The following is an 11,698-nucleotide window of genomic DNA, read 5'->3' on the forward strand; positions in this document are numbered from 1 at the left end:
TCCTTGAAAATCTGCCAGCTGGGACTGAAAAAATAGAAATCAGAAATCACTGGATGTAGGCCTAAAGAGATCAAAATAGGATAGGAACCTGTCCGAACATCAACCTCTTGTCCACACGGGGTCAGTCACGACCTCTCTTACCCTGAGCTCAGCAACACTCAAGCTTCTGATGCATGCTGGGAGACCATTGTAGACAAGTGCGTCTGTCTGGGTCATAGAATGGTCATACAGTATCATGAATGGAGCACTATGATGAACACTGTAAATAGATTGCACTATGATGAATGTCCCCATGGGATAAATAAAGGATAACTTAATAACTTAACCTAACTATGAAGAAGACGTCAAATTCCAGTAGGTGGCGGTAATGCACCATTTAAGGATGCCAACCGCCGATCAAATCCAAAGAAGAAAAAGAAGAAGAGTCGAGAGTTACACAGCTCGTCCTGCATCGCCTGCAGTTGAGCGAAGAAGCCACCGAACAACGCCAGGCTGGTATGCAGCTACCCAGTAATCTAAACCCATGATTCTAAACTACATTATGGTGGTTGGTCTGTATCTGACTTCCATGCTTTCATCAGGCTTTCATCCATGCTTGAGAGTGGAGCGACTCGGACTGGATTTACTGGTTCGTCTCCGATGATAAAGCGAAATCGTCACAGAGGCGTGACTTGATGTGGGCGGTGTTCCTTGAGAAAAGAAACCAGAAGTAAACAATATTTTTCTCCATATCACAGATTGACGCTCTAAGGTAGGCATTTCTTCTGGGGGGTTTCTGTACTCATTGGTTGTAGGAGCTGAGAAGAAATATTGATCATAAAAGACAGTGATATTAGAGGTAGATGTCTGCTTTATATGTATTTAATTTATGTAACTACGGTATTAGCCTCATGCATTATCACAGCAAAACAAGACTCCCAACAGGGATATTATTGATAGTATATGACTAAGACCAAAGCTGACACAGCAGTGTAAACTTGCAGTGGATCCCAAACTGGGGTGCGCGGTGCACATTAAAATGTGACTCAGGGGCGGATTTAAATACATATTCATGGGGTGGCAAAGGGGTGGTATGAAGATTTTAAGGGGTGGCAGAAATATATATTGCAGATTTAATTGCATATATCAATATTTGCTTGGAAAAAAACAGAATATATTTTAACTCAAAAACATTGTATTACTTTGGCACGAGTGAAGCATTGAGTAGACATTTCTAAGATGGCATTAGAAATAATTGAATGAATTGTAACTGAATCATCTGTGTATAAAATCCACTGTATAAAAAAGCTGACGACTTGCCTTACCACAAAATTGTTTACTTTTAGACCAGCACGGGCAACCAAAGCTAATGACTGTTGCAATATCGTGCATTCCTTTATAACTGGGAACTGGTAATCTTACCGGTTTGTTAGCATTCCATTTGCAGAAAAGTTGAGCTGACTCAACAGTCATGTGACTTGCCCCAGAAGTCAATTCCCCAGTCTCTCCATAGACATTTCGAAAAATCCTTGCTGTGCTGCATTCACTTGAGCTGGTATTTCCCAAGCTAATGACTGTTGCAATATCGTGCATTCCTTTATAACTGGGAACTGGTAATCTTACCGGTTTGTTAGCATTCCATTTGCAGAAAAGTTGAGCTGACTCAACAGTCATGTGACTTGCCCCAGAAGTCAATTCCCCAGTCTCTCCATAGACATTTCGAAAAATCCTTGCTGTGCTGCATTCACTAGAGCTGGTATTTCCCATTCCAAACTCGTAGGAGCCTCGCAGCCCCGACCTCAAAAATCCAAGATGGCTGATCCGCACAACAACAGTAGTTATAATCGTATAAATGCTATTTAGCACTTCTGTCTTGTTTGTGTCTCATTAAATCAGCTGTACACACACAGCACGGCCTACTTCTATCTGTGTGGACATGAGGCTGCAGTGTTTGTATGCGCAAAATGCCACGAAATGCCTTGTTATCAACTGTTATTGCTAACAATGGCTAGCCTGGCTAGCGAGTGGATCTGAACAGTGAACTTCCCAGCTCAACTTTTCTGCAAATGGAATGCTAACAAAACGGATGTGATGTCATTTAGCCTCCACATCCCAGTTCTTTTGCGATAAAGGAACGCACGAATAGAGCTCAACATGACTGTTGACTCAACAGTCATGTGACTTTTCTTGCCCCAGAAGTCAATTCCCCAGTCTCTCCATAGACATTTCGAAAAATCCTTGCTGTGCTGCATTCACTTGCTGTGGGAAATCAGAGCTCTGCTGTTGTAATATCCGACGAGCAAGTACTTTTGAGTAGGAATTTGATTGAACCACAACTGGTGTGGCAGCTGGGGTGGAAACAGGGGTGGCAAGGCCTCTTTTAGGGGTGGCAGCTGCCACCCCGGTAGACCCGCCCCTGTGCGTACCCCTACGGGTACGTGGAGGCTTATCCAGATATTGCAGCCACTTTGGTTCGTCAGTGGAAAAGTCTGAGGTTTTAGAATGGGAATTTCTCTTTATGCATTAAGTTCTGTGGTTAACAAAAGTTTGTGGGAACGCAAATTTGGGTTCAGCATGATAATCTTCACAAACGTGAATAACTTTTATGCCTTTTGAAGCATTTTCTTAAAAAAAAAAAAAAACGCATTTACGTTCCAAAAGTAATAAAAGGGAGCATGTACAGTAGGCAATGTTTCTCTGTTAAAATTTTGGCAGATGCTATTTGTACCTGGGTGTAAATAGACGTGTTCAGTTGTTCTAGCCTCATATCTAGTCTCGTATGGGCGACTGAAGTTTATTTATCCACCTTTTTTTATAACAGCACGACGCGAGAAAACCGCCTCAGAAATTAGTTTATCCACCTAGTTTATCCAAGAATAAAATTATATTATAGATATTCAGTTTCAGTTGTTCTAGCCTCATATTTAGTCTCATATGGGTGACTGAAGATTATGTATCCACCTTTTTTTTTATAATTTTATTCTGGCTGGCTGTAGTCTTTTGCCCTGCCTCGCAGGCAGCTCCGACTTGAGCCTCCTCCACTGTGCTGTGCTTGTAAATAGGAGGTACGAATAGCCCCACAACATGGCAGAAGATATTTACACCCGGATACGAATAACATTTTTGTCCCACTGATGATGTCATAGGCTTTGTGACATCACTGATGATGTCATCAGTGATGTCATAAAGTCCCAGCATTGTGACATCACTGTGATATCATAAAGTCCCAGCATTGTGACATCACTGTGATATCATAAAGTCCCATCAGTGATGTCACTTGAGCAATTGTGCAGCACTGATGATTTCATAGGCATTGTGACATCATCAGTGATGTCATAAGAGCAATTGTGATGTCATCAGTGATGCAAAGTTGTGACATCATCAGTGATGTCATAACAGCAAGTGAGCCCGCACAGCAGGCGAGCTGCAGGGCGAGCGAGGGAGCAAGCGTGTATGCGAGCTGCTTGATGTGTTCGATATATTTTGATTGTTATTCAAACTGTATTTGTCGTAAATCATAGATATCTCTTTTTAGGATAATAAAACATACATTCTGCCATTTTGTTTGGAATTTGCTAAAAATCTACTATTTCTAGATTGATGGTTGTTTTCTTAATTGTGATCATCTTTATCCTGCTGCACAGGCACGATGGTGAACTGCTGTGGTCTGCTTAATGCCAAGAAGGAACCAGGTACAGAACTGTTTGTTTGAAAACTTTGAAGGCTTTGACCTTCCTTTTCTCCAAGAACCCAAACATTATTTTTCAAGGCCCAATATTTTTACAGCCACTTCAAGGCTGCTGTCTCAATAGTGTAGGCAGAGGCACACTTGGACATGTTACTTCATGCACGATAATCAAAGCTCAAGTCTCAGAGAATCAGGACTGAAGAACTTTTAAATGAATTTGGATGAAAATTAAAATTATGATTCTTAGTTATTATTTTTGTCTGTGAGCAGGATATCTCAACGCAAATTCACAATACCTGTAACGTACAATGTACATGTTGGAAGGATGGATATGTGTGATTTTTTTGTATTGCCTAATTATGTGTATATGTGTATTTGGCTATGATATATTATGTGAGATTGTGTACATGGTAGGGCTGTCAAAATTGGTTCAAAATCATATTCGAATATTCCCTCTAAACAAAACATATTTGTTCGAATATTTTCGAATACTACATGTATGTATGTATATATATATATTACGGTAGTGTAGATTGCAAGGCAAACCAATACAACCAGACAGCTTATATAACTATTTCCATATTTATTCAGTCAGTACTAATACAGTAGTAGCCTACACTTTTGTAATGTTTTTAAATAACCAGGCAAACGATGTATGTTTTTATGTTGTCCTCTTGCCCAGGTTTTTTACCTGGTTAAATGTAAAAAAAATAAAATAAAATAATAATAATAATAATAATAATAATAATAATAATAATAATAATAATAATAATAATAACTATAATAATACATTTGAATATTAATTTTCATATTCAAATATTGTTTTACTTTTTATACTTATTACTATTACTATTTATACTTTTTTGAATATATATTCAAATATAGAATATTATTTGACAGCCCTAGTACATGGTATGGTTGTACTGTATCTACATGCACTGTATCAGGTTAAAATGTACCTCGGAACAAAATGTGTAAAAATAATTGCTGTAAAATCAAAATAATGTAAAAACAAAATACTTATACTGTATGTCCTCCGAAGGGTTGCAGGATGGCAAAGGCAACTGACCGTACTCTGCCTCTGCCACCCTGTATTTCGATATTTGCCCCCCCTCTCCCACCCTTCATTGGCATGAACACAAACACCTTTAAAAACACGCTTTACCTCCATGTCAAATTTCAGCCTCCTAAAGGTTGGTGAACTTTTTGTGGAGCGACCGATCGACAGACCACCCGACAGAGTGACTATAGCTGCTGGTCGCAGCTAAAACGTTACCAATGGATTTGCACAAAGCTTTGTGGAAAGATTGGTCATGGGAGCGGGAAGAACTGGTTAACTTTCATACCAATATGTCAAAGGGGGCGTGGCAAAGGCATGGCTTCTCACAAAAGGCAAATAACTCCTGAATTAGTCTTTTTCACTCTCCTCCCAAATCGCCCAGGGTGAGGGTTTCCAACTTCCAAGCCATTTGCTGATCCAGTGCCTGTTTTGCTTGCACCTGTGTTACTTCCTGCAGTTTAGACACAAAATGGGGGAAGTTAAAAAGGCTAATGGATACATGTCACTGTCAGACCATCAGACTTTGTCATCATACCAAGAGGCAAACCCAAACCCTCACTGATCAGTCCAATCAAAACACGCTGGAGATCTCATTTACTGGTTTAGACATAACCGCCTTTTTCCAAAACTTGCTACAGTGGAAGAAAGGCAGTCCCAATGTAAACTAAAGATTTGATTCTGATTGGCCATGTGGTGTTGCAAGAATTGACTAAAATGCTTAAAATTGTCTTGAATTTTGGCGTCTGGGTAGTGTAGAGGTAAAATCACTCGCCTACCACCGTAGAGACCTGGGGGGGGGGGGGGGGGGGGGGTAGCGTGATCCTCCCACGTGCTACGTCCTGCCAGTGAAACTTCTCGCTGTCAGGTGAAAAGAAGTGGCTGGCGAGTGCACATGTATCGGAGGAAGCATGTGCTAGTCTACAGCTCTTCCCAGATCAACAGGGGGGGTGCATTAATGACCAGGACAGCAGGGGGAATTGACCACGTACAATTGGAGAGAAAATTCAGAAAAAAGAAAAGTGTCTAGAATTTGACATATCGCATGTCCGAAAGCCCTTAGCCTACTTTAAATTGAATTTGTTAATAATTTAGCCCACATTAAGACAAGCATAGTCCACACACAGTAAGTCTTTGTGCTGCTCAACATGTGTCTCTTTCCTTGTGTTTCTCTGTCAGTTCCTCTGAAGAGCATTGAGGTGGAGGTGGAGGTGAGGGACCATGTGGCTACAGTGGTCTCCACTCTGCACTATGAGAACAAGGAGGACAAACCACTGGAGGCTGTGTTTGTCTTCCCTCTGCCTGCAGAAGCTGCTGTCTGTCATTTCAGTGCTCAGATTGGACAGACGCAGGTTGTGGCTGAGGTGCAGGAAAAACAGAAGGTGAGCTGGAGAGGAAAGATGGGCGGAACCTCGTGAACTTTGCACTCATCCCCTGACTCTTTGTTGAGGCTTGAAAAACAGGTCTCACAGCCACAGAAGCTTTCAAGAGCTTTCTGAGTGCCAACTAAATTACATGTTCACTCATGTGTCTGTCCTCCAGGCTCGTGAGGAGTACGATGACGCGCTGAGCTCCGGTCAGCAGGCCTTCCTGTTGGAGGAGAGTGAGCAGAGCCCAGATATATTCTCTCTGAGTGTGGGCAGTCTGCCTCCAGGAGAGAGCGCCTCCATCAGGCTGGAGTACGTCACTGAGTTGGCTGTGCAGGCTGATGACGGGCTGAGGTTTTGTCTGCCTGCTGTGCTCAACCCTCGCTACCAACCTCAGGGTAGGAAGGACCAGCCAACACTTGGTGTATAAAGCACATCATAAACCCCATTCAGTTTCTTCAAGTTTGGTCTGTTAACTTCAATGGCTTAAAGGAGAATTTCGTTTTTTTCCAACCTGGACCCTATTTTCCACACTGTATGTGTCTAATAAACTCATCGTGACATATTTTTTTCAAATTGGTAGAGCATTCACCGAGATAGCCTTGTTTACAGCTGGAGCAATGTGCTCAAACAACTGCACAGTGTAACTGTACAGGGCAAGCTGCCCCTGTCTGTTCCTCTCTTTGTCCTCGCCTGCTCGTACGCCCCGGGGAATAATATTCATGTAGGAGTCGTCTCTATGCGAGCAGGCGAGGAGAAAGAGAGGAGCCGACGGGGGGGGTGCCCGTCTATGTGCCGACAGCCCGCAATGCCGATAGCCCACACAAGCAGAACCAGCTGAGCGAGGCGGCGTGCAGCGTGTCGGTGCAACCAGCAAGAAGACAGCGAAGCTCGCGCTGTGTCACCACGGAGGATTTCCTTTCCCCCCTCTCTTCAACAGCGCTGTGCTGGAGAAGTTGGCAAAAACGGAGGGACTGAATGGGAAACTATCCATCAATCAGCTAAATATATATAGAGTCATTTCCATGTTGCCAGACACTATTGACCGCTTGAGCCTCCCAGCCGGCAAAACAAGCAGTTTTATTAGCGAATGTGTATTGACGATGTGGTGCGAGCTTGCCCTGTACAGTACACTGTGCAGCTGTTTGAGCACATTGCTCCAGCTGTAAACACGGCTATCTCGGTGAGTACTTGACCAATTTGAAAAAAATATGTCACGATGAGTTTATTAGACACATACAGCGTTGTCCAGGTTGGAAAAAAACGAAATTATCCTTTCAAGGCTGAGATGGAACTCATTAACACACCTATATCATACAAACTTCCAGGGAGTTTCAGCTGACTAGAGGATGAGGGGTTTACGGTGAACTATTCCTTTAATGTTACTGTTAGCCTACTTTTGCTACACACAAATTATCCTTGAAGTTGAATATTTATTTTCTCCTTTCCTCATGAAATTCATGATATGTATTATGAGTGCAACTTCAGCCCAGCCAAACACTGTTTTCCAGCTGCTAAAAACTGCTTTTAATGCGTAATCCCTCCTTAATAAAGGCATTCCTAACTTGTCTCATGTCTTTCTCAGGCAGTGAAGGTGGCAGCGTTCAGGTGACCTCTGTGCCAGCTTCTCTTGTGCCCTACGGTCTGTCTTTCTCTGGCCGGGTGTCCTCTCCTCGACCCATCTCTAAAGTAGAGGCCAACTGTTCCATGGAGCCTCTCCAGTACCTCAACCCAGAGCAAACCCAGGCCACGGTAGTGTGCTTGTGTGTGTAAAGCCGGGCATACACTGTCCGAATTGAGTCCGTTTTTGACCCGATTTGTGAGCCGCACGACTCATTTTAGAGTCAGGCCCGAATTTGAGCTCCGTTGTGCGTCGTTTACCATTGCAGTGTACAGGGGGGAACGAGGAGCGGTTAGCTGCTCCCGACCAGCCATCGGACGTTCGGATGAATTTCTGACATGTCAGAAATGTTGGTTGGGCGTCGTCAGGCTCTCACACAGTTGAAGCAGAGCCACGAGTAGGGCTGCACGATAAATCGATTTTGAATCGTAATTCGAATTAGGACGATGTAAAAAATAAATCGTCAAATCGATTATCACTTTAACTAGAGTAGTTAAGGTACGGCGGCTCTGTCTCATGTATGCGTGCAGCTTCCTCGTCCCTCCTCCCTGCTGTAAAGTCTCTGAAGGCCAGTGGCTAGTGGCTCCTAAAGACGCCAGCGCAGCAAAATTATTTCAACACCTCCAAAAAAGCACACAGCCGAGTGCGAGCAGCGTCTTGCACTGCGGGCTACACAAGATAACGAGAGCCGCGCACGCACACACACACACACACACACACACACACACACACACACACACCACGAACACAGATGTTATCACCGAACCGTGAAATGTTGCCTTAGGACACATAACAAACAACAAAACAACACGTTGGGCCACATAGTAGCTTACACAGCTTCTGCTTCTTTGTGTAACTTGTAATTAACAGCCTCAGCCTGACTCACCCACTCTGTCTCAGCGCCTTTTCTCAATGCTTTTCGCGCACTGTGCCTGGCCATGGAGGCACCTGACAGGTTGTTCAAGCAACAGCATATCTGCCTTTGCCGTTTCGTTTTCCTTTGATCACCACCGATATGAACGAGACAAACGTTGACTTGTTAGCTTGTTGGTACTGTTGACTTGCACGTGTGTGTGAGAGGGACAGATGCCTTGCTGCCTGCTGCGGAGCTTAAATTCAAACAAATCTTTATTGACAGTTGTCAACAGCCCGGCAGACAAGCATTTTATTTTCTATTTTACACGCACAGTATGAGCACTCAGGTCGATCTTGACGGTCGGACCGTACGCAGTGAGGACATGAGTCCTGAGCTTTGGCTTTACATCGTAGACGATTTACTCGTACGGTAGGAGATGCAATTAAACAACATTTCTCAAATCGTACAGTGTATGCCCAGCTTCAGTGACTACAAGGCATTTAGCGTGTTGTTCATATTTCAGTGAATGTTTTGTGAACTGCAGGTCAAGCTGGCTGCAGGACACAAGTTTGACAGGGATGTGGAGCTGTTGATTTATTACAAAGATGCTCACCAGCCCACTGCTGTGGTGGAGGCAGGACAGCCTTCTGCCAAGCCTGGTAAGTAGAAGTTACTGAAGGTGTTACTTGATAAGAAAGGTCCTCAAACACGTGTTTTAATTACTGTATATGTAATACATTGTTATTTGAATAGATGGTAAGAGTGATTTGTGGTCATTTTTACTTTCTCTTCTCTCCCCCATCTTCCAGGCACTGTGATGGGCGACCCAGTGGTGATGCTGAGCCTGTACCCCGAGTTCCCCCAGGCTGTGATGTCTTCAGTGGCCTCATGTGGGGAGTTCCTGTTCCTGTTGGATCGATCTGGAAGTATGGATTGTCCTTTGGACAACAGAGAGCAGGGTCAGACTCGCATCAGCAGCGCCAGGGTATTTAGAGCGTCCTATTCCTTGAAGCTCCTTTACTCTGCTAATCATTCCTATTCTTCCTCTCACATAGTGGCCTTCTCTGTCTTCCCCCTCCCTCCTAGGATACTCTGCTGCTCCTGCTGAAGAGCTTGCCAATGGGTTGCTATTTCAACATCTACAGTTTTGGTTCCAGCTACGATCATATTTTCCCGTAAGTTACCAACATGTGTTGCTCTCTTGGGTGTAGCTGGTAAATGGTTAAAACACGTAGTGCTGAACCACTATTGTATTGCTACTGGGTTGTTATTATTATTTTTCCACCACAATGCAAATTTTCATTAGATGAACCATGCATAAAAATTGCCACAATTGTCAGGTATGTGGAAGTGTGTGGACCCAAATGCAGAAGAGAAAGGCAGCAGGCAAAGTTTTTGAGGAACAACAAAGTCTTTACTGAAGAATATATAACAGGAGCAAAAATAACAAAACCACTAGGCTAGGCTAAACTCAAAAACAATAGACGATTCACTGAGGACAATACATACCAAAGACAGGGTAGACAATGATTCGACAAGGACTAAACACAGACTGAGACAATATATAGACAGAGGTAACTAGCAGTTTAGCAGTTTTCACATCCTCCTCTCCTCTTTACCCTATATGTATGTATATGTCACTTACATTGTACCCCTGTCAGTTGCCCTATGTATGCACTAATTTTTCTATTTCTTCTTTTTAAACTTTTTTGTACCTCACCTGTCGAGGGACTACGGATGGAAATTAGCTAAGGCTACAATCCGGCACATTTACATGCAAATGTTCATTAATGTTGCACTGTCCCTGAGAAAAACAAAACAAAAACTAATGACACATGAGGGACAGCTGGGGAAGGCAGGAACACAGGGGGCAAAACGGGAGAACTGATTGGTGGGGAGAACGCAGGTAATGGGGCAGACTAACGAGGGAACATAGGCAACAGGTGGGAGGAAAACAGAGAACACACAAGGAATAAACATAACACAGGCCTTTCTCTGAAGTATGACTAATAGTCCACTGAGTTTAGCTCCTCAGGAATAATCACACACAATCACGACATAGCAGGCCACACCGTGACCTGGAGGTTACAACAATGATAGATATGGGTGTATAAATGTGTCACCCAAATTGGCCTGGTGGTGGTGCTACATCTATCAGTCAACAAGAGTCTTAACAGCCGCACGACTATAAAGCCCCTGAGGCACCACCCGATAGTCGGCCGTTGGCTTCAATGTCTTGGCCATTGGTGAGCATCTGTCGCCCTAGTTTTTGCGGTGTCCCGCACCCCGCTGGCACTAGTCGGCCTTGTTGTCGGCTTTCTCGGACGATTCTACACGTTGAATCAGGGTCAGGCCTGCCGGTGATTCTACATGATGAATCAGGGTCAGGCGTCGGTAACAGAAATCACTCTGATTGGCCGGTCAGCTGGTTAAGTGAAGCAGTACACGATTCTGATTTTTCAACTTTATCTCATCTGATCATTCCAATACACAAATATGGACATGACAGTCGTGTGGTTTCTCCTTATTTTTTTCCCCTCCGCCTCTTCCTTTCTTCTCCCACAAGCAAAGCAAAAGACCAAGGCCTGACGACGCCAGTGCCATTTGCTACTTTTTGATCATATTCTCGATTAGAATTAATTATATTATGAGCAGTGGTGTTGTCTACGTGATACACACGTATACGGCGTATGCACACTGCGAAATGACTCAGATTTGCGTATGCCCACTGGAAAATGCGCTATGATACATATTGTTTTCACTTTCCATTCATAAAATTCACCCTGTGCCCTCTGTGTGTTACAAAGCATGGACTTTTGTTAATAATTTGATGTGTTGAATTGCACCACGCTACCTGTAGTAGTTAATGCTTCCCTATGAACATGTGTGTCTGTCCTCTCACTCTCCACTCGGGACCCAATGCTTGGGACTGATCTGGCTTCACGTGCTGCCTATGCAGGCTCAACTGCGCAAGAAGGAATAGTCCATTCATCTGTAGAGCGCGGGGGGGGGGGGTCATAGATTGAATGTGATTCTTTTGTAAGTGTTTTTGAACCTTTTGCAGGTAATTTCGAGGTTAATCAGTTAGAATAGTGACATAATTGTATATGTTGTTTAATACTAAATCTAT

The 11,698-nt window shown here is 43.5% G+C and overlaps 1 protein-coding gene across 3 annotated transcripts in view; it reads left to right on the plus strand.

Annotated features, from left to right (window-relative positions):
* The first annotated feature begins 413 nt into the window (after positions 1-413).
* LOC310777494 (von Willebrand factor A domain-containing protein 5A-like) overlaps positions 414-11,698 on the plus strand; it is a 22,870-nt gene continuing 11,585 nt past the window's right edge. For 2 of the 3 annotated variants that reach the window (XM_083637836.1, XM_083637838.1), the window contains exons 1-9: positions 414-495; positions 582-751; positions 3,624-3,671; positions 5,904-6,106; positions 6,267-6,489; positions 7,677-7,843; positions 9,113-9,227; positions 9,378-9,553; positions 9,655-9,743. In XM_083637836.1, the coding sequence (XP_083493962.1) occupies positions 3,629-3,671; positions 5,904-6,106; positions 6,267-6,489; positions 7,677-7,843; positions 9,113-9,227; positions 9,378-9,553; positions 9,655-9,743 (1,016 nt within the window). In that variant the 5' untranslated portion in view covers positions 414-495; positions 582-751; positions 3,624-3,628. The remainder of the gene's footprint in view (positions 496-581; positions 752-3,623; positions 3,672-5,903; positions 6,107-6,266; positions 6,490-7,676; positions 7,844-9,112; positions 9,228-9,377; positions 9,554-9,654; positions 9,744-11,698) is intronic. The other variant, XM_083637837.1, reaches the window with a different exon arrangement.

Source organism: Poromitra crassiceps (genome assembly GCF_964638095.1).
Source record: "Poromitra crassiceps genome assembly, chromosome: 5".
Classification (NCBI taxonomy): Eukaryota; Metazoa; Chordata; class Actinopteri; order Beryciformes; family Melamphaidae; genus Poromitra; species Poromitra crassiceps.